Source organism: Miniopterus natalensis, chromosome 2 (assembly GCF_054644295.1).
Source record: "Miniopterus natalensis isolate mMinNat1 chromosome 2, mMinNat1.hap1, whole genome shotgun sequence".
Classification (NCBI taxonomy): domain Eukaryota; kingdom Metazoa; phylum Chordata; class Mammalia; order Chiroptera; family Miniopteridae; genus Miniopterus; species Miniopterus natalensis.
Genome location: NC_142082.1, coordinates 140,625,176 through 140,652,970, shown reverse-complemented (window position 1 = coordinate 140,652,970; position 27,795 = coordinate 140,625,176). Strand labels below are relative to the sequence as shown.

General features: G+C 51.8%; 2 protein-coding genes across 3 annotated transcripts; both read right to left on the bottom strand.

Annotated features, from left to right (window-relative positions):
• Window positions 1–1,450: 1,450 nt before the first annotated feature.
• KRT82 (keratin 82) lies at window positions 1,451–12,353 on the bottom strand. Its single transcript, XM_016201050.2, has 9 exons — window positions 11,949–12,353; window positions 9,989–10,197; window positions 7,399–7,459; window positions 6,626–6,721; window positions 6,108–6,272; window positions 3,418–3,543; window positions 2,460–2,680; window positions 2,212–2,243; window positions 1,451–1,692 (listed from the first exon to the last, which is right to left on the bottom strand). The coding sequence occupies exons 1-9, from the start codon at window positions 12,351–12,353 to the stop codon at window positions 1,451–1,453; spliced, it is 1,557 nt and encodes a 518-aa protein (XP_016056536.2).
• Window positions 12,354–15,928: 3,575 nt separating this feature from the next.
• LOC107528164 (keratin, type II cytoskeletal 75-like) lies at window positions 15,929–27,408 on the bottom strand. 2 transcript variants are annotated; one of them, XM_087813913.1, is made up of 10 exons: window positions 26,915–27,408; window positions 24,835–25,043; window positions 22,491–22,551; window positions 21,825–21,920; window positions 19,685–19,849; window positions 18,769–18,894; window positions 18,069–18,289; window positions 17,430–17,468; window positions 16,591–16,600; window positions 15,929–16,156 (listed from the first exon to the last, which is right to left on the bottom strand). In XM_087813913.1, the coding sequence occupies exons 1-10, from the start codon at window positions 27,362–27,364 to the stop codon at window positions 15,929–15,931; spliced, it is 1,605 nt and encodes a 534-aa protein (XP_087670039.1). In that variant the 5' UTR covers window positions 27,365–27,408. The 2 variants fall into 2 exon arrangements, with proteins under 2 accessions (XP_087670039.1, XP_016056577.1); XM_016201091.2 differs by lacking the exon at window positions 16,591–16,600 and having other exon boundaries at window positions 15,929–16,131; window positions 17,434–17,468.
• Between the last annotated feature and the right edge of the window lie 387 nt (window positions 27,409–27,795).

Sequence of the window (27,795 nt, the reverse complement as noted above, 5' to 3'; positions counted from 1 at the left end):
GACTGGGAAATCAAACCCACAACCCTTCAGTCTGGGGCCAACGTTCTAACCACTAAGCCAAGCTGACGAGGGCTAGGCATGTGGTCTTTAATGTGACAAGTGACTTGTACACTAAGGGGTGTGATGTGCAGTTTTTAAGTGCAATTTGTATAGGTCCACATTTATTCCACGGGCCACTTGCAAATCATTCATATGTAGTTTTCCCATTTGTATAATAACCTTCATTTGCATCCCAAGCTCCCAAGCCTCCAGCGCCCAAAGGCTGCTTATTTGTTTTCCCTCAGAGGAGGTTCCTCCTCTCACACCACACAGAACAGGTTGAACAGTCCTGATTCCTGTAACCTGTGACCAGTTAGTTTATTGGGAACAGACAAGCCCAGAGGCTCTTGGCAGAAACATGGGTCCCTGGGAGGGTGGAGCTTCTGCGGATGCAGCACTATGGATGGGCCCGGGGGGGGGGGGGGTGTCAGTCCAGTTCCTCTTCCTTCCTCTCAGACCCTGAGATGGAGCCTGCAAATCTGCTGGGGCAGCCCCATGTCGCTGTGGCCAGGAAAACACATTCATATCAGAACCAAGGCAAGAGGAAGTAAAAGGGGAGGAAGTTAGAACCAGGTGGCTATGTAAGCGGTGGCGGCGCTTGATTTCATTGAGCAAATGTCAGCTCTTGATTGTCCCTCTGTCAAGAAGTCACCTTTCCATGTCCCCTTGCCTTTGTTCTAGGCATGTCTCCACCATCAGTGGTCAATGTGAGCTCAGGAAAAAGACATATTTTCATAGTGTGAGTTCAACACATCTGAGTGGGTAAATCTACTGCCCAAAGGCCACCTGCCTATTTTGTGTTAACTTAGGGGACCATGGATGGGTCCTGAGTGATCCCCAAATCCTGGCCCTTGGCTCTGGAATTCAGAATGGGACTTTGGAATGTTTCCTTTTGACATTTGCAATAGTGCATGTTTTAAGTGGGTGTTAAAAGAAGTTCACTTTTCTTAGGTTTTTGAGAACCAGAGGTAAGGGAGGTGGGGAACCCCTAAGGGTCAGGGGAGGCTGGCTTTGTGGGGAAACTTCCATGATTTAATCTGCAAAGCAGAACTGTAATGTGCCCAGTGGGCCTTCTCATCTGGAAGATAAGTGGTTGGTGGCTGTTGCCATTCTCTTGGCCACACTAGGGCTTGACTGTCAGCAGTCTGGGGGACATGGGCAACCTCTTTCTTTGCATCCCACCCCCGCCCCAGGGCCTCGCTCAGGATCTGCACACAGCTAAGTGAATAATGTCACTAGGAGATATGAAGGACTTGAGGAATGGCTGCCAGTGACAACCCAAGGGAAACCTGTGGCCAGTACAGGAAGGTGGGGTTTTGGAATCTCCTGGTCTTCTGCCCTGGTAAACGTGGGCAACATCCAGGCTGGGGCCAGTGCCCTGTGTCCTGGACTTCCAGCCTCTGAGGCAGTGCTAACACTTGTGGCAGGAGGCGCTGCCCCCAGTCCCTAGCTTCATGCTGGAGCTCCGCCCTCTGGAGCAGCCCAGGAGACCCTGGGGCTCGCAGGGGACATAGAGTTCACCGGTGCCCACGACGCTGCAGCCCCCACTGCTCTTGAGGACACTGGTGGCCCCCGGGCAGTATTCAGTCCTCAGCATGGGCGTGCTGACCACACACGGCTCATACAAGACAGCACCTTTCGAGCTGCTCACGGCTGCAGGAATAGGAAAAGATGCTCAGGGCCCTGCACTGCGTGGCTCTAAGGACATTGCCCTGAACACTTCAGTCAGGCCATGTCCCTTACCTGCTGCCACTTACTCTAAGGAACCCTCCACCTCAGTTACTAGTTCCCACCCCAGCTACAAAGTGCCTACAAGTTCCCCACATGTCTCTTGTCTATTCCCAGAGCCCTGGCTTCTGCTTCACCCTCTCCTTTTCTACTTGTGTGAGCTGCTCGAATCCTCTCTCTCCAGAAAAGCATCCCCTTGTCATATGGTCCCTTGCAGCTTCTGGGCCTGAAGCCCCGGGACCATGCTGCAGACCTGCCCCTCATCCTGGCTCCAGAGACCCCTGTAGCCCTGCAGGAGAGCTTTTCCCTCTGACCAGGGGCTCCTGGCAGACAGAGTCCTCTGGGGTGGGAGGCATGCCGAGGTCTGGGCAGGGGTGCTGTAGTCTCTGCTGGGTTGATCGGCCCCCAAGACCCCAGAGCCCTTGGGGAGACACATCTACTCACAGATATTCACGGGCCCAGTGCCTTCACACAGCCTGGGGTGAGAGGAAAAAGACACAAGGTAACTACATCAGAGAAGACAAGGCAGACAAGCACACAGCACCCCCCTTCTTTTGCCCACACCACAGACCATGTTCACGAGGAGGACCCCCAGACTGTGGGCTGCTCTGGATTTTCCCTGACTGCGGGGCTACAGCAGCAACAACCCGAGGGCAGAAGAATATCCACACCTGGGCCCATCCTTGACTAACCTGTGCTCCTCGCCCTCCAGCAGGCGCCTATAGGTGGCGATCTCGATGTCCAGGCCCAGCTTGGAGTTCATCACCTCCTGGTACTCCTTGAGCAGGCAGGCCATGTCCTGCTTGGCCTTCTGCAGGGCCTCCTCCAGCCCGGCCAGCTTGCACTTGGCATCGTTGAGGGCCGCCTCTCCCTGCTGCTCCGCCTGCGCCACGGCGGCCTCCAGCTTGCAGCGCTGGGGGAGGGGGCACAGAAAGCATTATTGGGAGCCTTAGGAGCCCTAGGATGACTCTCGGGAGGACAGAGAGAGCATGGTCAGTGTGAGGTAATAGAATAGATACAGGGCTCCTAAAACCCCTGTAATTACTGAAGTGCTAAGAGCACTAGGAACATCTTTTGTTCTAATATTTGGTCGTTGACCCACATTTCTGACACAGAGCTCATAGGTCCCTTGGAATTTCCTGAATGACAGCAGTGTCTTTCGTTCTAATGGGTGGGCTTCTGGATGGTTCCTGGATGAGGGTGGGTCAGAAAGACCAAGCCATGCTTAGAGGCTTGGAATTTCAGTCTCACTGTCCATCCTCCAGACTGGAGATCTAAGAGTTTCTCAGACACTGAGCAATTTCTTCAGGGCTAATAGATTTAAGTGTCTGGCTGCTCTTCACTAGCCTAGGAGAACAGAGGGCCTGATTTTATGAACTCTGCAGAGTCACCTTGAATTTCAGGATAACTGAATTACAGAGTCTTTGGGTTAGAAGGGGCCATGGAAACCTTTATGCTCCCATCTACTGAAGCATCCTTGTTATTTCATCACTGTTTCCAAAGGCTGCTCCTCCTGCAGTTGGTCAGTTCTTTTGTAGAAAGGGCTGTGCCCTCTTAGTGGAGGCAGCATACTTTTATTCCCTCTTCAACAACACTCCTGGGGAGGGTGGACCCGCCCCACACGACCAGAACAGGGTCTTCTGACCTCACCTGGGCTTTGACATTATCAGTGTCTTGCTGCAGCTGCTGGATCAGCTTGTTCATTTCCAGGATCTCATTCTTGTGGTTGCGGAGGTTGTCACAGTGGTTCCCGGAGGTCAGCCGCAGCTCCTCATACTGCGGGACTGAGAGGTCAGAACCCCGGTGCCCTGTGGTTGCACCTCCTAGCCCCTTTTCTCACTGCCCGAGTCTCTCTCTCACGAATTCTTGGCTCAGGTGCTCTCTGGATTCTCACACATGCTCTGCTCTCCATCCCCTTTCCATTTCTGGTCAATTTTGGGCTTTTTTCCTGGGCTCTCCTTAGTCCTTTCTTACCTCCCAGCCCTGAACAGTCAGGCTTATTAATTTTCCTCCCATCTCTAAGCTCCCCTCCTCTCTGTTTAGCTGCTCTGTGTCTTGTCTTTTTCTCTCCGCCCCAGAGCCCTAAGGTCTCCTGAGGGTTCATACTCCCCATCACCCCCAGTCCCTGTTTAGATGTCCCTCTGGACCTCAGAAGGGGTTTCTGTGCTCAGCCTGGGGTGCCTAATAGACCCAGGAGTGAGGACAGTTCATGCTCCCCCAGGGTGAGTAGGATTGTATTTTCTCCTCCAAAGCAATTAAAAACAAAATGAAATGTTGCTTTCTACCTTGGCTTAATTAACACTTTTTTAACCTTTGCAACTCTGAAGCCAATTTCTGAATAGTGTATTATAGATTACATTGATAGACTTTTGAAAATTAGCCAACTAGATTTTCGGCACATAATGGATGAGAGCATTTTGCATAGAAAATGCAAAACAAGAGATAAGCACAAATCCTTCTCTTTGGCCCTTGGGTATTTATTTGGTTATTGTGGGAAAGTCTATAGTTGCCTAATCAATATCTACTCTCCTCTTCTGAAACAGAACTCTTGTTTGAGCCCAGATAAGAGAATATTGCTCAGCCTTCTCATAATGAGATCTGTGGCCCTTGCGGGGTGGGGTTTCCAGGAAGGTTCTTTGAAGTGGGGGATGACTTGGTTGCCATGTTTCCTTTGCCCTCTGCTCTTCTTTCTGCCTGGAATGAGCACGTGAGGTTGGTGATATGACAGCCATCTTGAGACAGGAGGCAACCACAAAGATCAAAGCAATGTTGAGGGTGGCAGAATAGAAAACTAGAAGGAGCCTGTGTCCCTGATAGTGACATAGACCCCTTGGGTCATCGTGAATAGTCTATTTCCGTACTTCATGTTATTTGAGAAAAAAGTGAAAACCAAATTTGTTTCAACTTAAAAAAAAAAATTCTAATCCTCAAAGCTAAATACAATCCTAAATAACAGAGTTGTCTTTCTGGTTCTGACTTAGGAGGATGGGAAACTGAGATTGATTTTTCTGAGCCCACTTGACTGACGGGCGGCCCAGGACAGCAGCTAGAGGAGGGGCCAGCCAGGGTGAAACCTGGTGTGGATAGGCCATAGAGTCACTGGGAGCTGCCTTCAGGCCAGGGTTTGATATCTTTAATACTATGGATCTCCAGAAAATGGCAGAACATTTCATAGGGTACTCTTTGGGCAGTGGCACCCATTGCCTTCAGTAAAAAGTCCAAAGTATGTAGCACAGCTCTGCAGATTTGTTGTCATCGGGCCTCATGCTACCCCACTAGCCCCATTTCCTTCACAGCGCTTCATACTGGGACCTCACTGTCACGCTTCTGCATCCCGGCTCCTACTGCTCCTCAGCTGGACATGCCCTCCCCTCACGTTCTGCTTACTGAGCTCATGCTTGGCCTTCAAGATCCAGATCAGATGCCAATGCCTCTGCCTTTCCAGGCACTTCATCTACCTTGTTTTTGTTTGGTTGGTTACATGGGTCTCTCCCTGGGGATTGTAATCTTGAGCACAGGAATGGTCCGTGTCTGACTCTTAGTATCCTTGTGCACCACATACCTCAGTAAGGCCATCCTTCCCTGGCTACCTGGTTTAAAACTGTGTTCCCACAACGCTCCCTACGCTTCACCCTGATTTATTTTTCCCGTAGCACACATCACCATCTAACATACGTGTCTTGCTGTTGTCTTTCCCTCCTTGCCCTGCCTCTAAAATGAAAGTGACACGAAGGCAGATTGCTGTCTGTTTTGTTCCCTGCTAGAATCCAGCATCTAGAACAGTGCTTTGCACATGATAGATGCTCAAGAAATAGTTGCTGAATGAATAAATGAACTAGTGAGCGAATGAATGAATACATGGTGTCTTTCCCAGATAGGGCAGGTGAGACTGAGGTGATAATATTTGTTCAATCAAATTGCCCTTGGGGACACCAACTGCCCTCACAGCAAGCTCCTAATTACCTAAGTCTGGGGCCACCTGAATCACTCTTTCTGCTCCATCATTAGTAACTTCTCCATGCCATTAGCCATCTCTGACTACTTGAAGCCCAGAGCTCTCTTTGCCATTGTTGCCAATTAGTGTCCCTTGAATTCACGTCAAGGGAGTCTGAGTAAATAAAGCTGGGGCTCCCTGGTACCCTGATGACAAACCTGGGCTGACTGTGAGGTCCACTCCCACGTGTTCCTGCAGTCACCTGGCCTGGGGGCCTGGCAGAAACAACAGGGGCTAGGGTTTATGGGGTTCCCTGTCTCTGTGCCATGGCACGACTCTTTCATTATCTTCTCACCCACTTTCTGGGGGAGTGGGTCTGGGGCGCCCTCCCTGACCCTGGCCTCACCCGGCACTGGTACCAAGCCTCCGCTTCAGCTTTGCTGCGGCTGGCGATTTCGTCATACTGGGCCTTGATCTCGGCAATGATGCTGTCCACGTCCAGCACCCGACTATTGTCCATCTTCACAATGACCGAGGTCTCTGAGATCTGAGACTGGAGCAGGCAGATCTCCTGGGGTGCAGGGTGAGGGCGGGTGAGCTCTTCAAAGATAAAGAGGGAGAACCTGCAACCTGCTCTGACCTTCCCATAGCAGCTTTGCCATGGTTGCCCCAGGCCTTCAATCATCAACCTGCTCCCTGTCCCCCACACTAATTACACAGAAACCCGAGAGTTAAGGTCTGGGCCTTCCCACTTCTGGGGATCTCACTGCCCAAGAACCAGCTGTCCCATGCTGACTTCTCCACATGCTCGCTTTTCAGTCTGCTTGGCCTGAAACCTACCCACCGGGCTGGAGCTTTCCTGCCCCATCGTCTTCTCAGAACTGGCCCTGATCTACCACCTGTGGGCAGCCTGGCTGCAGGTACCTCCTCATACAGGCCTTTCAGGAAGTCGATCTCCTGGACCAGAGCCTCCACGTTGGTCTCCAGGTCCGCCTTCATCAGGAAGGCCGTATCCACATCCTGTGATCAGAGCATTGAGAACTCTAACCTGGGCCTGGGGGACATGGGAGAGCCACCCCCTCCACTAGCTGGGCCACTCCTAGCAAGCTGGTAGCTTATGGCAGGTGGCAGGTGTGGGATCCACCTTTCCTCACATAAGCCCATGTGAACGGGTCGCAAAGTCAAGGATGGAGGGAAGGGTCCCCAGCCCCAGGACCGCATGCCTGGGCCTGGCACCTTATTGGGGAAGGATCTGAAGGGAGTGGAGTTTAAAGGAGCCTTGAATGCAGTTTCTCTGCGCTTACTGTGTGGGGCACAGGCCAGAATATACCTAGCTATCTGTCTGAGAAATCATGGCAGTGGCTTTCATCTTTTGGGGTTTGAGTCAGAGTTTGTTTTGATTTGGCATTAGTTACATCTCCAGCTTCTTGGGCAGGTGTAGAGACAACCCTTTGGACCCTATGAATTGGGAGGTGGAGGTCCAGGCAATCACTGCCCTCTAGAGAGGGGTGGGGGATGCTGGCTCTCCTCCTCAAGGTCACTGGAGCTGGCACTGGGGTCTGAGGGGTGAGAGACCGTTCTGCCCTTCTGCGGGTGGGTGGGCTGCAGACTCGTTGGACACAGTCTGGGGCTGAGTGTCCCGAGGCCAGCTGGGCCAGCTCAGGGGGCCTTCTTCCTCTCTGTGCCAGCTTCCTCACCTTCTTTAAGGCAACAAACTCATTTTCCACACAGGCCCGCTGGGATAGCTCCTCTTCATATCTGTTGGAATGGGCAGGAAACAATGTTTTAGTCAACCTGTGGGGTTTGGAAGGGACCCGAGGGCAAGGGCCTTTGGGGGCACATCTGCCTCTCACTGACTGCATGCCCTCAGGAGTTGCCAGGTCCGGCCCCTGTCTCTGGATACCTCTAGTTGCTCCAGCCATTCAAGACAGGTGATTATTATCATAGCCTTTCATTAGCCACTTTGCCAGTTTACCCCAATCCCCACTCCCCACTAGCCTATTCCTGTGATGAATCATCCTCTGGGAAGTCCTTCCTAAGGCTAACTTCATTCTGTCTTGCTGCTAAGGAAGCCCACTTTATCTGATCATTTCCTCTGGGAAAGTGGTGAAAAGCTGGAGGCCTGTTGTTGGCTTAGTTGTCTGTCCTGAGTTGTTCTGAGAGCTGCCTGTAGTCACTGAAATCCCAGCTGACCCCGTGCCCTCCTCACCTGGGAGTCCTGAACCTGGGCCCTGTCTGCAGCTCAGGTGCAGAGGTAGCAATTACCTACTTTACCAGACCCATAGACACAGCTCAGCTACTTCCTCTGGGTCCTCACCCACTCACTGCCCCCCAGGGCAATGGAATCAGGGTCAAGAGGTTCAGTCTGGCCAGAATGATTCAGTTTGAAGAGCAACATTGATCCATTAAAAGCGTCACTGTGCTTCCTGACGCCCATCCTTCCTCTCCCAATGGAGCTCTGCTGCAGCAGGGTGCTGGTTGCTGGAGCTTACCCCCTGCGTTGGAATCCTGGCTCATCAAGTACTAGTCGTGTGACTTAAAGTAAGTGTCTTGGCTTCTCTGTGCCTCAGTTTTATCATCTGTCGAGTGAGGATAACACTGGTCCTGCCTCACACGGCTGTTGTGAGTTAACATATCACACGAGTTAACATCTGCAAAGCACTAAGCCTGCCACGGGGTAGGTACTGTGTAGGTGTTGGCTGTTATTATTAGAATACCATCTGATCTCATCCTCCTACTGTCCCACTTTTAAAATCCAGAGTCCTCATCTTGAGCTGCGAGCCAAGTCTCTGACCATTCTGTGTCTTGCCCCTGGGAAAGGCATTGCTGCTGCCCAGAGGGCTGGCCTTCACCCTCTCACGGCCTTGCCACACCTTGCCTGTCATAGTCTGCTGGAGTTGTCTCCTCTAACTTGTCACACTCTGGTGTATCCATGTCACCTGCTCCTGTCCTTTCACCAGGGTCTACTCTGGACTCCTTACCCGAGGACATATTTTTTCTATTGATTTTTTTTTTTTTTTAGAGAGTGGAAGGGAGGGAGGGAAGGGGGAAAAGGGAGAAAGAGAGATTGGTTGCCTCCCGCATGTGCCTTGACAGGGGCCAGGGATTGAACCTGCAACTCAGGTACATGCCCTTGACTGGGAATGAAACCAGTGACCTCTGGTGTTCAAGCTGATGCTCTAACCACTGAACCATGCTGGCCAAGGCTGGACTCCTCTTTTATAAGAAATAACTGCAATGCCTTGAGCAAATGACACCTCCCCCAGGATGCGTTCCTAGGCCCCTTCTGCTCTCTCACTCTTCTGGATTCCTCTCCCCTTCTGGCCTGTACCACCTTGTAGCTGTTGCTGGGTGTACACGAAGGTCAGTACTTACTGGGCTGGGGCATCTTGATGGAAGGAGCCAGGCTTTTCCATCAACCATGAATAAGCATGTGGTTGACACCTGCAGCAAGAGTGTCCCCTACATGGCTCTACCTCATTGGCCCACATCCCTTATGAATTGTTGCTCTCAGAATATTCACACTGTTTCTTGTTAATGGAAATATATGTCTCTCTACCCTACCCCACCAACATGTGCTCCATGGGATCCTGCTCCTGGGAGAGACCCACCTAGGACCATTAAGCACTGGATCTATAAGCCTTCAAGCTCCCCATTAACAAATGCTATCAGCCACCTTCTCCTGCTGTGAGTCAGGCCTGAGCTGCAAGTCTAGCGGGCTTCAGACCTTCACCACAAAGAACTGAGCTGGGAGATGAGGGAGACAGAGGGCCTGCTAGTGGGAGGAGGGGCGAGCACTTCCAGCTGTGTGGGAGGAGGCCAGAAGCCAGAAGTCAGGGGGTGAAAGGAAATGTGGGGTATATTAGCCTGGATGTATTCAAAGAGATGCTAGGAAAGGGTTTATGAGAAGAAAGAACAGGGGGAGCAAAAGCTTGGAAGGAAGAGGGTTTGGGGATCTGTTTGGGGAATAAGAAGTAGGTGAGAAAATGCCAGGGGACTGGTGGAAGATGGGGCAGAACCCTGGAATGACAGAAACGGCAGGAGAAAGATCACATTTTACCCTGAGACAACGAGGGACTTCCTTAGGCAAGGTGGTGGGAAGGGAGATGAAGACAAATACACAATTTCAGAGTTTCTACCAGGTGCCAAATGGGTAGCCTCCTAGATGCTCTGCCTGCATCATCCTGCCCAAGTGTTCTACCAACTGACGAACTAAGTTTTAGGTTCCCCTAAAACATTTTATAGATGTGGAAACCAAGGCCCAGATTGAAATAGAAACAGACACACTTTTTCTTGTAGCCCTCCAGCGTGTCCTGGAGGCTGCAGAGCTCTGACTCCAACCCGGCCCGGTCCCCGGCCACGCAGTCCAGCTGCCTGCGGAGGGAGCAGATGTAGGCCTCGAAGATGGGCTCCATGCTCCTCTGGCAGCACTTCTGCTGCTGCATGAAATTCCACTTGGTTTCCAGCAGCTTGTTCTTCTGCTCCAGGAACCGGACCTGCAGCCAAGAACAGGATGTCACCAGGCCGCAGATTCCCTGGGGACCGTGGCTTGGAGAGAGTAAATGGTGGCAGGGCAGGGAATCAGCTTCTGCTCTCTCTCCCGATACACCGCCGCCAATACGCTAAAATTGACAGATTGGGTCTCTGAGTAGACTGGCACCTGAGTCTATGTCTCTGTGTCTCCCCTGCCTGGGCGAGCTTATAGGACCCACCTTCCACCCAGGGGTTGCACATTGCAGTAGAAAGAACACCGCCTCATGAGGCCTGGCGCAGGTCCTCCTTCCAGCCCTGCCTGCCTCTCACCAGCCTTGTAACCTTGCCCAGGCCATCCCATCCTTTTAAGCCTCACTTTCTTTCCTGCAGCTCCTACTTGGGGTTGTGCACGGGAAGCACTTTACAGATCTTCATCCTAATGTAAGCAGGTGACGTTCCAGCAGGGAGTAGTCGGACTCTTTCCAGTTACAGCCCAGCGACACTTGGGGGAGAAGATCATATCAAAGGCTCTGTCCCAGGACTTCAAGTTCTTTTCACCCCTCAGCCCCACCCTGCATGGCTTCATCCAAACCAGTCCCTGCTGCAGCAACGTGGAGAGCTGCTGGCCCACCTCTTCCATTTCTGTGGCTTGGAAACCTAGATGAGAAGCTGAGCGAGTTGACCATGGTCACCCAGCTAGTCACTGGCAGAGGCAACATGGTTTCCAGGCCTCACCCTGGGATTTCCCATATTGTGCATCATCTCTCAGAAGAACTGTAGAGTAAGTAACGTAGCGCTACTTCTGGCCACTGGCTGAGACACAGGGAGGCTTCCATCCTCCCAGAGGGTGGTGTGATGTTGCTGACAGCCAGGGCCCATGTTGTTAGAATGAGCTTACAACCTTCTAGAATGTATGAACTTTCAAATAAAACTGTGTAACGGGCCCATTTACTAAAACAAGTTCCTTTTTGGAAAGCTTTTGCATGTATTCCCTCTAATTTTCCCACCACCATTCCCATTCATCCCCCCACTCTCCCTGAGGCTGGGAGGTGAGTGGTTTGCATGGGGCCTCAGTGTAACAGGAGGAGAGCCAACACCAGAGTCCAGGTGCCCTGATTTCTGGCCCAAGACTCTTTGTGCTAGCCCCTGGGGTCACCAGAAATGCCTGCTCAGCCCTTGGCCTGTGCCCTGAACCCCAAGAGCCTTTTGGGGGTGTGGGGACAGGCCCAGAGGCAGCTGAGGGTGACGAGCCAGTTCAGCATCTTCCAAAGGCAGCAAGCCTCCCTTCCCCGAAGGCTTTCAGAGCTGTGGCTCTGGGGTTGACAGATATAAGACTTTGGTCATGACAACCTTTATCCCTAGCTCTCACTGCTCCACCTTCTCCTCATCACAGGCCTAAGCTGATGGCAAATTCCGAAGTCACAGTACCCATTCCCATCTCTGGGCCCAAGGGCCTGGCCCCAACTCAGGCACTTAGAAAGCAGCTCTATTGTTAAAGCCTCATCAAGAGGGCCTCTTAGGTTGTTCCTTTCAGTATCTATCATTGCTTTGGAAGTTCCTCTTGTAGTCTGACCTCAGGCAACCTTGGTGATTTTATCAGATAATATCCAGAGAGAGATGACATTAAAAACAAAGAATCAGCAAACAGAAAAGTTTAGTGATGAGCCTGATCTAACCAGTTTTCAATGACTAGTAATCGTGGAGTGCAGGAGAGGCCAAGAGACGACCGGGCTTCTCTATGGTCAGCCTTTCCCCTGCGGCCTGGGCCTCTTACCTTGCTGATGAAGGATGCAAAGCGGTTGTTGAGGCACTTGATCTGCTCCTTCTCATCCCTCTTTACACTCTGCACGGTCGGGTCGATTTCCAGCTCGAGTGGGACCAGTAGACTCTCATTGATGGTGACAGGGGTGATGCAGGCAGAAGGCCCACAGGTGGCTCCCACTCTGTATCCGAAGGCAGGAAGGCCACATCTGGAGGCGACCCGGGGCCTCCCGAAGCCCACGTTGCACAGGCTCCGTGAGCGGAGGCAGCCCAGGACCCTGAGGCCCCCGCCGCCCCCAGGCCGGCATGGCCCTGTGCTCACTGCGTAGTGGGTAACCATCTGGGGGAGGACAGCTGAGCAGGAGCTGAAGCTCCGACTGCCACATCTGGAGCCCTGCTGGAAGGATCCACACGACATAGCAGGAGAGAGAGGCAGAGCGGTGGGCCCTGGGCAGGAGAACAGGAAGTGAGAGCTAGCAAGTCAGCTCAGCTCCCACCTTTTTATCTGGTAGGGGGCTGGAGGGCAAAGCTGGGTCAGACCCCCAATCACCATTAAATCCGGTTTATGAGCTTGGGAGATGGGCAGCTCTAAGTACCCAAGTGGATAATTAAGGCAGCAAATAGCAGAGAAAAGGAGCCAATGGTCAGTGCTGGTAGCCCTATAAAAGTCCCATGTGCCCTTCTTCCTTGTTTACAGGGGTGATGAAAGGGGCCAACCAGACAGATATGTGTGGCATATTCAGAGGCTCAGGCTCACGGAAAGGGAGAGTTGGGGCTTTATGCCATTTCGTAAGAGAGGGGCATGAGTTGCAGACCCTGGCTGCCCTGGGATTAGAGGCCAAGTTGGATATGATAGAGGATGCTCTATTTCCTCAAGGCTGTTTTTATGTCTTTCTGCAGATGCTCCAGACCCAAGTACCCTTCATGGACTTCTAGGGGATCCTGGGAGCTTCCAGGGAAGAAGGTTTTGGGGTGGGAGAAGCCTCAATAAGTAGGCTGGGCCCTGCCCCTCCTCAGGCCAAGTGGGGTCCTGGCTCTGGCTCCCTACGCTTTGTCTCCAGGGCCTGTTTAGTCCAGAAAGGCCACAGGGGACTCAAGAGGAGATGCTCTGTGCTCAAGGAGGGGAAGGAATGTTTCCCCGAAACATGCAATGATGTCAGCCATGAGGTCAGTGTTCCACGTCTTTGTTTCTTTTCCTTCCTTCCCCCCATCCAAAGCCTCTCTGAGGTAGACAGAGGCTGCTCTGGCCTGAGGACATCTCTGGAGACAGTCACTGCCCTCAGGAATTGTCTAGGTGGATGCTGGATAGAGGCCTTCTCCCCAGCATCCAGGTCACAGCTCTTTAAAGACGCTTGAACTGCTACCCTCATTCTGTTCCCTCTTCTTCCCATCAGTCCCATCAGTGAAACTGCTGCTGTGGCCAGTGGGGTTTTCCCTTCCACACTATGACATTTTCCAGGTCAGAATCATCTCAATAATAATAATAGTGAGAACATTTATTGGGTGCTTACTCTGTGCTGGACCACCCTGAGCTCTACATTCATTATCTCATTTAACCCATGTGATGTCACCATTATGGAGTTTCTAGTTACAAATAAGGAAAGCCAGGAGCGGAGTGGTGAAGCTCCCCCAAGGCTGATTCAACTCCATTCTCTCTGATGTCGCCCCTCTGCTGCTCCATCGAGAGAAACCTGGGTTAGGGATCGGGGTCTGCTGCCAACATGCGTTATATTTCCTCTGTTCCTCCGCTTCCCCACCTGTAGATTAGAGGACTAGAACTCAAACATTTCTTGTGTTGGACAATTCTTAGTCTAACTGTGACATTTTGTAATGTCCCTTTTTGCATAGTCTTGACTTGTGGTCCCAGCATGCTGAGGAGGGAAGATGGGAGCTGGAGCAGGTGAGGGTTGTAATAAGAGACTATGGGCGATGCTGGGGTGGGGTCCTGTGCATGGTGCAGGGGAAGGGGGTTCTCATTGTGCCCTAAAGGAAGTGTCCCAGAAATCGGCCCTAGAGATGGTGTTCGTGATGATGGCAATGCTGAGAAGCCAGACCAGAGAGCAGGATCCCTCCAGACTCCCACCAGAGAAGATCAATGAGCTAGTGGGCACCTGTGAGGGCTGGGCCCAGTGGGGCAGTGTGGACATGGGAGAGCATCCCTCGGACACATCCAGGCCAACATACAGCCTCCATGACCGTGTTGAGTTCCCTGGAATTCTGGACCAGAGCTCTGGGGCAGAGAGTAGAGTAGTTCATTGGAAGGCACCTTCTCCCGGAGAACCCCAGGTCCACGGTTGCCCTCTGAATGTGAGATAAGACACAGACTCAGTCATGACCCAGAGAGCTCAGTGACATTTTATTGAAGCTATTTTGGGGACTAGGCAAGCGCAGGGAGCAGGCAACAGAGAAGGGTTTGAAAGGATCAGAGAGGGAGTGACTTTCGGGAAGCCGTGAACTCTCCTGTCTTCATGCCAGCAGCACGCAGCCAGTCTCTCCTTGCCTTGGGAGTGAGTTTTGGCCTTGAATATATGGTAGGTGTTTTGAGGGCTTACAACTCTTCTAACAAAATAGGGAAACCACCCTGTGAAGGCCAGCCTCAAGAAGATCCCTGTGCCCACCCCCCCATTCCACCACCGCCCTACTCTGCTTCCTTTAGGGGCTGAGCAACGTGCCCCCCAGGAGCACTGAAGGAAGAGCTGCTTCTCTTCTGGGTCTGCTCTCTCGGCCTTCCCTGGGGGCAGGGCATTTGGTGGACTGCCCTCAAGTGTCAGTGTGGCTAACGCTGGGGATGTGCAAATCCTCACCAGAGGCGTTTCGGAGACAGGAAGGTAGAAGATGAAAGGTCAAGAGAGAGAAAGAGCAGGAAATGTATTGAGAACAGAAGAGTAGGGGAGTGAGAGGAAGAAAAGAGAGAAATAAGGAGAGCCGAGGGGAGGAGGGGGTTGGAGAGCGGAGACGCACAGGGTGGTAGAGGGGGAGAGAGAAGGTGGAGAGAGCAGGGTAGCAAAGAAAAGAAGACTTTCCAGAAAAGAGGGGATGTGGCAGCACAGAGGAAAGAGAAGTCCTGAGCCTGGAGGGTGATTTGCAGGAGGACTGTCTCAGGGCAGTTCTAATACAGGCTAATTGGGCTCCTTTTCCCTGGGTGTCTGCTGTAGGCATCTGGCCCTGAGCTACCTTTTCCACACCTTCATGTGAGCCTGTCTCCTTTCCTTGTCATCAGGGCCCAAGCCCGTAATTCTAATATTGGCTTAAATGAGGCAGATTTGGAAAGAATTTGGCTATAAAGTATCAGTTAAAGCAGCCTTTGGTCGTGGAGAACTTTTGGATTCTTGATAAAATTATTCCACTTCCCTATAAATAATCCAGAGCTGGGTGTTGATTTCTTATTCAAATATTCTGCTGGTGGAAGTTGTCAGGGCAAGTGGCTGGTGGCCTGGGCGAGGACATGAAGGAAGGGGTGAGGAGGCTGTATGTGGGCAGGGTTTGCAATGCTTCCTGGCCTCAGGGGCCTGCAGGAGGTGTTCTAGTGTGAGGAGAAAGCCCACATGGGAACTCTGGCCTAGACTGCACTCAGCTGTCTTGGAGCACCAAGGCCAATTCTAAGCCCTCCGGAGGAGGACTGTGGTTGCCGTGGCTCTGGGTCGGACAGGAGGAAGGAGACCCAATTGAACCCCTGCTCTGGAAGCTACTGAAGGGCAAAGTCCTAGCCCAGGTCTTGAGTCAGAGCAGTTGAGTCAGCATTAGTTAGAATGGATGCCTGTAGTCCCTGGAGGGCTCTGGGATGGGCAGGGAGTGGGGTTCTTCGTGGGGACCTGTCTGGAAGCAGGATGGATAAGGTGACCTTAGAGCACACAGGCCACTTCCCCACTCCCTGTGCTTCCTGCTGCCAGGATTGATTTTGTGCAGGGGTGTCAGCAAAGCGGCAGGCCTTGGGCCTGGGAACTGGGGGCCTGGTGGGGCAGGTGTGGGGAGGCAGCGGAGGCAGGGGGCCCTTTAGCTCCTATAACTCTTCTTGGTGGACGATGTCTTGGAGATGATGCGCATGCTGGAGGTGCTGCCGCCCATGTTGCGGCCGCTGGTCGAACTGAAGCCCCCACTCCCGCTGCCATAGGAGAGGCCGCTGCTGTAGCCGCTCCCGCCTACACAGAGGCCGCCGCCCCCGCTGTAGCCTGTGCCCCCAGAGGAGGAGACCACGGCTGTGGAGAGAAGGCACAGGGCACACTGGCAGTCTCCTCCAGTTTCCCAAAACCCACCCTCTCCGGGCCTGGTGCTCATGGGGTTCCTGTCCATGACACCTTCTCAGGGAACAGGGACCTCTCTCAGTCCCCCAGTGGCCAGGGTCAGAGGCTGGGCATGGACATCCCTGTCCCCATCACACGTTGCCTCAACATGAGCATCTGCACCAGACATTGCACTTTTCAAAGCCCTTCACAGCTGTGACCACACTGGTCTCAATTGGCTCTAGAGGACGCTATTGCTACGAGCACCCCCATTTTACAGAGGAAAAACTGAAGGCACAGAGAGATCAAGTGGCAAGCCCAAGGTCACCCCTGCCAGAAACCAAGGCGCTAGGCTCCCATACTGTGTTTATTCTTCATCTATACCAGAGGCTCTCACTGAGTGAACCTGGAGGCCCCGCACCTTGAGAGGATCACAGGCTCCATGCTGGAAGAGGCCGGAGGCCATTCAGATGCCCCTCCCCTGGGACTCAGATCCCCTCCACTGTGTCCTGAGGGATAATCGTCTAGCTTCTGCTCAAATACCTTCAGTGACGGGAGCTCACTGTCTCTAGATGCAGCTCCCTGGCCTGTCAAACATTTGAAAACTCCTCTCTGGCCTCCTCCTCAGTGTGTGTTTCTCTAGGGAAACTATTCCTGTTTCTGTTCTTAACCTCTTTCAAGCTCTCCCCCATCCCGGCTCTCCAGCTTCTCTAATTCGGTCTGACCCACATGGAACCCAACTAGATTCTACTTCCCATGTCTGGGACTCAGAGTTCCATGAATGCCACCTGCTGGGTCACTGTGTGAGGTGATTCCCCCCATTTCCTTCCCATGAGCTGAGGCCAGTCCTGGTCAGTCACTGCTCTGCTCATTCGATTAATTTGCTTCAATTCTAAATACATGTCTTTACATTTAACCTGTCTTGTAGCCTCTTGGCAATTATGTGAGTTTGAATCCCTACCGGAACTGAAATCAGGGGTTCAGATGGGGGACCCATTGCTCTTAGAGTAGTCCTGTCTGGTTCCTGGGGTCCCATGGGGCCTGGGGGCAGTCACCCCTGTGGACATATGACCCTACTGGGATGGGCCCCCAGGGTGAGGAGTCATGACCCCACTGGGAGGAAGAGCCGAAGAAGAGAGGAGATGCAGAGTCCCTAAAGGGTCTTAATGACGTTCCTAACTCAGCTTGTTCATTTTCTAGGCATCAAATCCTTGTTAGTGATGCTATTAGCTCCCATTCTGTCTCCCACTTTTCTATCATCCCGAGACGTTTACTCACAGATGTTCACGGGTCCGACACCTTCTCCAGTGAGTCTGTTGCAGGTGGGAGAGAAAGAGACATTTGCTGAGACGTTTAGGAGCCCTGGATTCTTTGTGTTGAGAGTTATCAGCACAGAGCACTTGCTGTGTGCCAGGCACTGTGCTTAACAAGTTTTCTATTCATCTCATTAGCTTAAGGAAGCTAATGTGAATCTGTCAGGGGGCAGCTAGAGGATAACCCAGTCAAAATATATAGAGAAACGAGGAGAGGGACCCATGCTCACTAGATAGAGAGGGGCAACGGTTAGATTGTAGGCCTCTCTGGGCAACGCAGAGACCCTGAGGTTTGTCCCAAGTGTGGCCTCATTGTCATGGGGTCTGGGCAGAAATTGCCCTGCTTATGGCCTTCCAGGTAGTCATGGGCCACTTTTCTCTGACATCTTTCACCTTGGCCCCTGTCCTGGGTCTGACAGGAGCCATGGGAGGAGTGGTGACTGCAGGAGGCCTCCAGGAAGCAGCTGCATTTTAACCCTGTTTCTACCCCTGGAATTTCTCTCTGGGGCCTGACACTGTGGGGCTCTTGGCCTCTGTGGCCTTGCTTTAGTGCTCTGGAGGAATCTTTTTGAGCCACGGTGGGAGGAAAAGGTAGCCCACCTGCTCTCCTCGCCCTCCAGCAGCTTCCTGTAGGTGGCGATCTCGATGTCCAGGGCCAGCTTGACGTTCATCAGCTCCTGGTACTCACGCAGCTGCCTGGTCATTTCCTGCTTGGCCTTCTGCAGGGCGTCTTCCAGCTCGGCCAGCTTGTGCTTGGCATCCTTGAGGGCCAGCTCCCCACGCTGCTCGGCATCTGCGATGGCGGCCTGGAGCGCGGCACACTACCGGGAGGGCACAGCAGTTTGTGAAATCCGCAGAGAATGCAGAAAGATGTGGGCTTCAGGTTAAAAATATGGAGGAATTTTTTGAAATGGATTTCATGCAAAGGAGGCTGGAGCTTCCTCATGTTTAAAAATAAGATTAATCTCTGTTCCCCTGGGATAATTTGAGACTTAGCCAGGGTAGAGAAAATGATTTGGGGGGTCCTTTTCAATGCTGAATGTCTCTGAATAGTAGATAAGGAAAGCTGGTGAAAGTTTTGCTTCTGATGCCTCCAGAGGACAGAGCCTTCCCTAGAAGAATTGATGTTGGACAGAATTCAAGAAGAAGGTCCTGACAGCCCCGGGGAGGCAGGAGACCACTCTCCTGGGTGGTCACTCATCTGGGGAGGCGTCACTCTGCATGGGCTGAGTGAGGCCCAGGCCCAGGTCTGCCCGGGGGCAGGGGCATGGATAGGATGACTCTGGGAGCTCAGTTCTACCTGCTTCTTCAGGTTATCGATCTCAGAGCGCAGCCTGTGCATCAGCCGGTTCAGCTCAGAGATCTCCATCTTGGTGGTGCGGAGGTCGTCCCCGTGCCGGCCGGCGGACTGCTGCAGCTCCTCGTACTGGGGAGAAGCAGAAGCAGGAGGCAGGGAGGCTCAGGCCAGGGAAGAGAAGGCAGTGGTTTCCCGGGGCCCAGCAGGCTTTCAGTACGCTGCCTGGAGGCTCCTCCCCTGGCCCCCATCAAATCCACCCCCATCGTCCCTGGGCTCTGCCTCTCACTCTCGGTGTCCACAGGCTCCGCACCACAGTGGGACCTTTCTTCTTGGATCGGGTCTTTTGTCCCTCTTCCTTGACACCAGGTATCTCATTCTCAGCCTGTCACTTTCTGATTTTAAAGCTCTTTCATGTCTGTTTTCCTTGCACCACATCTCATTTCCCCAGTGACTCCCCAGCTCAGAGTGTTTTCTCTAGCCTGGAAAATGTCATTGCGTGACCCATATCCAGCCTTTGTCCCTGCACCTCTCCCCCACCCCAAAGCCCCTCAGCTCCAGAGAGTTCCACCTCTCTCCTCTGGATCCAGGAGGCTCAGCATGCCCTTTGTTCCCACCCTCCCTCTCTCGCTCCTCCTGGCACTGGTGGCTGCTGCTGTCCAGCTGTCCCTCGCCTCTCCTCACAAGGCGTTGGAGGTGTGTCCATCCTCCCTGTGGCAGGACTGGCCACCTCCGGCTTTCATCTAGCTATTCCTCCAGGTCCTGATGGTGCAGCCCAAGGAGTAAACCCCAAGCTTAACTCAGATAGATCCCTTCGACCCCATCAAAATGGGACATCCGAGAGGACAAGGCTCTTATCTAAATTGCCTTTGAAATCCCAGCTCTCTACAATTGTTTCATGAGCTTGACGTTGACCCCTCACCTTGGTCTGATACCAGGACTCAGCCTCGGCCCGGCTGCGGTTGGCGATGTCTTCATATTGGGCCTTGACCTCAGCGATAATGCTGTCCAGGTCCAGGTTGCGGTTGTTGTCCATGGACAGGATGACAGAGGTCTCAGAGATCTGGTCCTGAAGCTGAGCCAGCTCCTGTGATGGGGTCCAAGTGGGACAGCTGAAGCAGCATGCATGTGTGTATGTATGTGTGTGCGTGCGTGTGTGTTGGACACTGTGAGCAGGCCCCCGGAACAGATCTTGGCATCAAGGCCTCATTTGCACTGTTGGGGTGTAGCGCCCTGCTAAGGTCTAAAAGGGCTGGGAAGATCACTGGGGAGGTCACTGGGTTTACTTCCATTCTTTCTCATCAACTCATCTGCGTGGAGGGAGCAGCAGCTCCGTCACCCCTGCTGTCAGGGGAAGGCGCTTTGTTGTAACCTGTCAGTGCCGTGATGTCTCATTCTGAGAAAAGCACAGCCTTTCACACCAAATAAAGAAATCATCTTGTGAAAGAAAACTGAGTCAGAAGGAGCCAGATGGCTTTGCTGCATCTCAGTCTTGTTTCCCAACGTTGCTTCTCCCAGCCCCTCGGGGATGGGAAATGAAAATTAGCTGAAAACAGCAGAAAGGGCACCAGACTGAAAGATCCAAATGTTGGGTCTGCGAAGCAGGTTAGATAGCATCTCTGTCTGAGAGAGGAGCATTAAGTAAGTTTATGTCCATGTAAGATGGTTTTTGAAACAATAAACCCACAATTAATTTGTTAATGATCACTCCTCAGGTTCATCTAGAGCATTGGCTTTAAAAATCTGATCCTGAGACCAGGAGCATCACCATCACCTGGGAACTTGGTTGAAATGCAACATTTTGCCCCCCCCAGACTCACTGAATCAGATTTGGTGTTTTATTAAGACCCCTAAGAGACTCTGATGCATTGTAAAATTTGAGAATAACTGGTCCTAAACACAAATCTTAGAAACATCCCTTCCTTTCTTTATTAACTGTTGGTTCATGCATTTTCTGCTTCAAGAACTTATTATTTGGTTGTTGTGTGCTGCAATTTGTTTTTCCCGAATAGTTTTTTCCTGGTAGCTGATGTAGCTCGAGGCTTTCAACCCATAAGCTTGATGGGCTGTGGGCTGGTTCAGAACGAACACACCTCTTGTCAACATTAAAGTAAATAAGCAGAGAAAATGACGCCTTTTTTTTTGCCTCTTGTGGGCTGTTGGATGGTCACTGAACCCATCCAAAGACACAGAGCTGATGATGTTCCTGCTCCTGGGACAAAATGATCAACTTCTGTTTGGCACCAAACACATGTAACCCCCCGGGCGTATTGCCTGTCCTTGCCAGGCCTACCTGGGGGTGCACAATGTCTCCTGCGCTCTCCCCTCGATGTCACTGATCCCACCTTTCCCATTCTTCCCCTCACTCACTCTACTCCAGCCACCTTGGCCTCTTCCTCACATGCCTGGGTCCTCAGTTCCTTCAGGTTTCTCTTCAAATATTACCCACCATCTGCCTTGCCACTGCTCCTTATTGTCATGTTTTTCATCGACCCTATTGTCTGAAATTGTATCATGTCTGTGCTGTCTGTCTCCCCCACTATAACCAAAGCTCCAAGAACTCAGTGTCATGATTGTGTTTGCCCCCCAAAACAGTGTCTGACTCTTAACAAAATATGTCTTCAGGAGAACCAGGCAATTGTGTTGTGTTCTTCTAGAAGCATCCGAAGGCTCACTAACCATCACTTGATTTGCATAATTGCATCACCCTGCCGCCAAGAAGAACAGGTAAATTTAAGCTGAAATGGGCGAGCCCGGTTTCTCAGATAGTTCTATGGAAAGCATGAATAATTCAATGACAGGCAGTTATTTTGTTTGACCTACAGAACATGCTTGATCCAAGTGGTCACGGTTAAATTTCTCCCCTCACCTGACCTACCAGCTACCTGATGGAACCTTATTTTCTCCCTGGGTAGGGAAAGCAGCATCTGCTCCATGAATTCCAACTCAGGGGTGGGGTGAGGAGGAGAGAAAAGATCAGAACAGGAACTGGTAGCCTCTGTGCCCAGCCGAGACCACCCAGCCTCCAGCCCCTCTGAGGGGGACCAATGGGCACTGCTTACCGCATCATAGAAAGCTCTCAGGAAGTTGATCTCATCCATTAAGGCATCCACCTTGGCCTCTAGCTCCACCTTGTTCATGTAGGCGGCATCCACGTCCTGGGCACAGAACAGGCCATCACTCTGAGTCCTACCCGCTCGGGGTTAACCAGCTCCCAGCTCCTCTGTTGGGAGAACTTCAGCTCCCCGGAATGAGAGCAGTTCTTTATTGCAGGTCATGGAGTAGGACTGGCAGGGGGGTTGGTCCAAACTGTGTGAGGACCAGGGCACTAGCTCATCAGCTAGTACCACATGGAAAGATTTCCTATGTCACCTGCACCGGTCCCCAACTCTGCTTTGATGTCCTGGAGACTCAGCTCAGTGTAAGGCCCATCTCACTTCACTTCTCCCTGCACTGGATGCCATGCGGGGAGGGGGATAGTGTTGTGATTTGTGGCTTGGACTTTGAAGTCCTGGATCCTGAACCACTTCTGAATATCTGGGTAACCTGGGCAACTTGCTTAACTTCCCTGAGCCTGAGTTTTCTCACTTCTAAAGTAAAACCTGTTTCCAAGATTGGTTGCGCAAATTAAATAAAACCTTGTATGCAAGACCACTGGTTTAAGTTGTAGCTGTCACGCTTGGAAGGGGCTGCCTGGGAGTCAGAAGGGAGCATCCCTGTCCCCTCACCTTCTTGAGCACCACAAACTCATTCTCCGCTACTGTGCGCTTGTTGATTTCATCTTCATACCTGTGGAAGGATCAGGCATGGACTGATATTAGGAGCGGTGGCCTGGGAGTAAGGTTAAACGGTGGGGCTGCGGGTGGGCAGGAGATGGCAGGGCTGCAGAGCAGACTTCGAAAATGTGCTGCTATAGCAGAGCTCTCCTGCTACACACGTGCTACAAATCCCATATCAGCCGGCACCCACCTACCCCTGTCCACACAAAGCCCAAACCCCAAATAACAACAGACAGAACCAGCCCTCATTCTTCTGAGCGTGCTTTTCACACAGCTTTGCTCCTTAGAGTGCTTAGGTCCCATCAAGGGCTGTGCATGCTTCCTGTTATAACCCATGGCCTTGTCCCAACGCAAACAGAGGCCAGGAGGGGAGGAACAGAGAGAACAGCAGGAGGAGGGCAGTCTTGGGCCTCAGTGGCTTCCGCACCCATCTGTGCCTTCATACCTCTCTGCTGTGTTCTCAGTCACGTTGACCCTGGCCTAGGACATAGCCTTCAGGTGAAAGGAGCCACCCACCCCCTCCAGATTCCTCATTCCTCAATCTTCCCCCAGCCGGCACTCCCCTCCTCCTCACTCACCGCTCCCTGCTGTCACGACTCATGCCCATCCTGCCCAACCTTTCTAAGTAGCAGGGGGTCCCACCCTTTCCGAGGCTCTTAAGGCTGTGGCTGGGGCTTTGTCTCCTCCACCTTCCAGCCGAGTAACCCCCGCCCGGTAACTTAACCTCTCATATACACCCTTCCCAACTATGAAATGGCATGTCATTATTCTTTTAAAACCAAAAAGCACTGTCCCACATGATATTTAACCAGCTCTCCCCTGCTTTTGTATTGCCTCGGTTGTCCAGTAGGATCTGAGACAAGCTCTTTCCTGCCAGTCGATTTGGTTTTTCTTATTGTTTCTTCTCATTGCTTTCCACTAATTAGGAACATCTGTTCTTCACTTATTCCATGCAACTGTCCTCCTGTCCTGTTTCCCGGGTCACAGGCCCTCTGCCAGAGGGCCTCTTAGACACCTGCCACAGAAACATTGCCATCCATTCACTAGGAGCAGATGCTTCAACCCTTGCCCCTATATCTCTCCTCTGTGCCTCTTTCCTTCTCAGCATTAAGTTTTCATGTCCTCCTCCAGGAAGCCTTCTTGGACTAAAACACTGCTACTTCTCGTTTGCATACATATTATAAATTATCCATCTGCACTTGCTTTTCTTGTCACTACCCACATATACCTAACATTGATACAATAAAAATAGCTAACACTTATTAACAATTTATTATGCCAGGCAGTGGACATCCTACCAAGTTGTTTACATGCAAGTTTTGTTGTATTATTCTCAACCCTTCTATAAGGTGGGTGTTATTAATATCCTCTTTAACAGACAAAAGAACTGAGGCTTACAGAAGTTAGTTTTCTTTAGTTCTTTTAGCTAGTAAGTGGCTGAGCTAAGATTCTAAAGCCACTGAGAGATTCTATACTGCTGTCAATAGAACTTTCTGTGATCATGGAAATGTTCTATATCTGCACTCATTAGCCTCATGTGGATTGAGCACCAGACATGTGGCTAGTGAGATCAAGGAGCTGAATTTTAAATTTTATTCAATTTTAATTAATTTAAATTTAATAGGCACGTGTGGCTAGTGGCTACCATGTTAGAACTCTAAAGCCTTAACTCCTACTTTATCACACAAACAGTAACTAAAACTCTTAATTGAGTAACATATTTTGTTTGGACCAATACAATTAGAAATAAATTAGGGCAATAAAAATAAGAAATTACTCATGTCTCTAAGCAGGAGCATACTATTATGTTTCACCGTGTGTGTGTGTGTGTGTGTGTGTGTGTGTGTGTGTGTGTGTGTGTGTGTGTGTGGTTCCAGGAGAAGGCAGCATATATGGGTCCATTTCCTCTGTTCCCTGCCCCTTGGCCAGGGTTGGGGTAAATGCATGGACATTGTGTAAGTTAGCACTGGGACTGAGTTGAACAAATGTGAAGGTGAGAGTCTATGGGTTTAATTTTTAACTCACAAGTTGCCACTTGTATAAACTTGGATGAGTCAGTTGCTCTCTTAGAGCCTTACTTCTCTCTCTGCAGAATGTATCCGGTTGTTGTGTGTATCATGCTCTCTGTGGCCATGTTAGTTATAGTCCTGTATAACCCCAGTCCCTCCCCCAAACCCCAACATTCTTGACCCAGGGTCCCAGTTCATTTTCTGAGACTACCCCAGTGCCCTACGTGTGTGTCCCTTTTCCCCCTGAACTGGGCTTTCAGGAGGAGCCGGCTGTGTCCACTCACTTGTTCTTGAAGTCCTCCACCACGTCCTGCATGTTCTTCAGCTCCGTCTCCAGCCTCGCCCGCTCCCCGCCCAGGCTATCCAGCTGCCGCCTCAGGTTGTTGATGTAGGCTTCAAACATGGGCTCGATGTTGGCCCTGGTGGTTTTATGCTCCTGCAGGAGGCTCCATTTGGTCTCTAGGACCTTGTTCTGCTGCTCCAGGAACCGCACCTGCCCCAGCCAGAGGTGAGAGACTGTGAGGGCTTCCTTGCAGCAGCCTCCCAGAGAGCTCTGGGATCCAGGATCCCCCAACAGTGCAGGAAGGGGGCCTGCAGGACTTCAGAGTCCAGGTGACAGGCTCCTCCTCCTCAGCCTCAGCCTAGAAGGAGCCTGGAAAGTAGAGAGCCAAGCAAATGTAGGTGCAATGGGCCTGGGAGACAGGCAGTGGCTTGGTTTGGAGGTGGGAGAAGCAAGGAGGGCCAGAGGGGCTGGATAATCTCTAACCGCACCAAACCACATCATGTGTGGTAGCTGAAGACAAGAACACTTGGCCATCACATTACTGGGTGAAATTTTGATTTCCAGTAAATAGACAGAAAGTTCTTCGCAGAAATTCAACATGTCTATTTTCTTTCCAACATGATTTCTCATTACCTAGAATCTGGACTCAGTTGCCCACACACTCCAGGAATGCTGGAGTGGGTCACTTTGGAGTCACATTGAGGGGATCTGGGAACAATCCCAGCTTGGCCCCTCTAATTGTGTGACCTTGGCAAGCCCCTACCTCTCTCTGCTCTCTCAGGTCCTCTGTGGTCTTGTGCTACAAATTTGGTTTTCTTGAATTGTACTCATCTGCCCCCTCAGCCTGGAAAAATATGCAGAACTTTTCACCCCAAGCAAAGTCCTTCTGTTGGGAGTAGCTGGAATAATGCACAACCTCAGAGAATGAAGGAACAGAGCCTCCAGGACTCTGGAGATGGCAGCGGACCTGCAGGGGCTCTTTGATAAATGCACACACCCCACCAGCTTTCTCTTCCATTGCAGAAGAAGGAGGGCAGTCCTGGCTCCAAGTCCTCCCTAGTTACAACCCTTTGCTCCCCATGTGCCCTCCAGATGAACTTTAAAAAGCAGGGCCCATGTTCTTTCCCTCAGATCCAGGCTTCTGGAAAGCTCACAACTATTAATGCAAGCACCAGGCCTAGTGGGGTGACATGGGTGATAAAGTTGAGAACCACTGTCTCCTTTGCTAGGTTTTATACATTTAAAGATCTGGGTCCATATGAGGAGGCATTTCATAAACTGTTAGACCTGTGAAGGCACCTAGAGTCCATCTGTCCAACCCCACCAAGGCCCAAGAAATTAGGGATTCTCCTAGCAGTAGAGCCAAAAACAAGACGTGGGCTGGTTGCCTCTTAGCTTAGCACTCTTTCTCCTAGATCTGAGGTGCAGAGTCTGCATGATCCAGATCCTTGAGTTGGTTCTTCCCAGGCAAAACCAACCAGCTCGGGTGAGCCAGTGGTGATGCAAAATAGAATACCAAATAGAATTATTTCTTTCCCCAAACTGGGGAAGTCCCTAAGATTCCAGGCCACACAGCAAGGAAGACCCAGGGCTGCAGTCACAGCTTTCCTCTCTCCAAAAGAAAAGAGTGAAACACTGAACAGCCCCTGGCCAACCACCCAGCTTCCCAGACACACCCAAATCACTAAGAAGGTGCCACAGGAGGACTTGCCCCTAGTAAGGGTCAGGAAAATGTGACCTCGGCCCACTTCTGTGGTCTGAACTTGTATCCTTTCTTTCCTTTGCCCCTTTCCCTCCAAACCAATCCTCTTTCACTGCCTGATTTTATGCCCAGCATACGATCACTGTCCATCAAAAGAACAATGTCCTTGCAATGGGTCAGAAAGTTCTAGAGACTGGAGGTGGACATTTTTTGCTCCCACCTCAACAAAGTGGGAAACCACCTGTCTTCTACCCTGTCAGCAGTATTCACACTCCCCAGGATCACAGGTCATGGGGAAGTCACAGTTGACCTCAGAAAGGCATAAAGAGCAGAGATCCCAGCCCCAGTGTCTCTGGAGGGGACCCCACCTGCCTCTCACCTTGTCGATGAAAGAGGCGAACTTGTTGTTGAGAGTCTTGATCTGCTCTTTCTCCTCCTTCCGCACCCGCTGGAGGGAGGGATCGATCTCCAGGTGGAGGGGGGTCAGGAGGCTCTGGTTGACAGTGACCTCATGGATACCCCCAGAGCCAGGCATTATCCCTCCTACCCTGTACCCTATGCCGCCAAGGCCCATCCCATAGCCAGCGCCGCCGAAGCTGCCCCGGCTGGAGCGGTAGCCCCCACTGACAGAGATTCTCTTGCTGCCCCCAAGGCCATGGAGGCTCCTGGTCCCGAAGCCGCCCCCAAAGCCACCCCCGAATCTCTTCCCGCCCTGGGTCACGGAGACCGAGCTGAAGCTGGACCGGGAGCCTGGGAGGAGGTTCGCTGAGGAAGCGCTGAAGTTCCGAGTGCCTCCTGACTTGATGGTGATAGAGGATCGTTGGGTCATGGTGGGAGCTGGTGCCAGAGGGTCAGAGGAGCAAAAATATCAAAGGGATGAGGAGCCTTCAGAGTCTAACTCTCCCCAAGGCTCTCTGACTTTTATCCCTTTCAAGAACTGGGCTTGGCCGGAGAAGATCAAAGACCACTTTGTTGAGTTCATCTCAATGGCATGTCTGGCCGCTGCCCATCTTCCTGCCCCGCTAATCATCGAGAGGAACACTCCACCTAGGGCAGGACCGGGCCTGGGCATTCGAGCCCGGGGCAGGCCTGGGTCCCAGCCCTCCCCTCCCCCAGGTTCCCTGCCACATGCCCCAGACACTCCCACTGCGTCTCATCTGCCCCTCTCTTCTTGATTTCCAGGTCTTAGCCTCTGAACCCAAGCATTCCTGTCATGGACATTTATAAAGAAACACCATTTATTGAGGCTTCAATCTGTGC

What these genes read in the sequence shown, in the direction of transcription:
- KRT82 (XM_016201050.2), bottom strand. Translation starts at nt 12,353, where the DNA reads ATGTCGTGTGGATCCTTCCAGCAGGGCTCCAGATGTGGCAGTCGGAGC. An exon ending in TTGCATCCTTCATCAGCAAG is followed by an intron (nt 10,198 to 11,948) that starts GTAAGAGGCCCA and finishes TCTTGGCTGCAG; the next exon opens with GTCCGGTTCCTGGAGCAGAA. An exon ending in TGAAAGGCCTGTATGAGGAG is followed by an intron (nt 6,273 to 6,625) that starts GTACCTGCAGCC and finishes CCTGCACCCCAG; the next exon opens with GAGATCTGCCTGCTCCAGTC.
- LOC107528164 (XM_087813913.1), bottom strand. Translation starts at nt 27,364, where the DNA reads ATGACCCAACGATCCTCTATCACCATCAAGTCAGGAGGCACTCGGAAC. An exon ending in TCGATAACCTGAAGAAGCAG is followed by an intron (nt 18,290 to 18,768) that starts GTAGAACTGAGC and finishes CCCTCCCGGTAG; the next exon opens with TGTGCCGCGCTCCAGGCCGC. An exon ending in CTGGAGGGCGAGGAGAGCAG is followed by an intron (nt 17,469 to 18,068) that starts GTGGGCTACCTT and finishes CACCTGCAACAG; the next exon opens with ACTCACTGGAGAAGGTGTCG.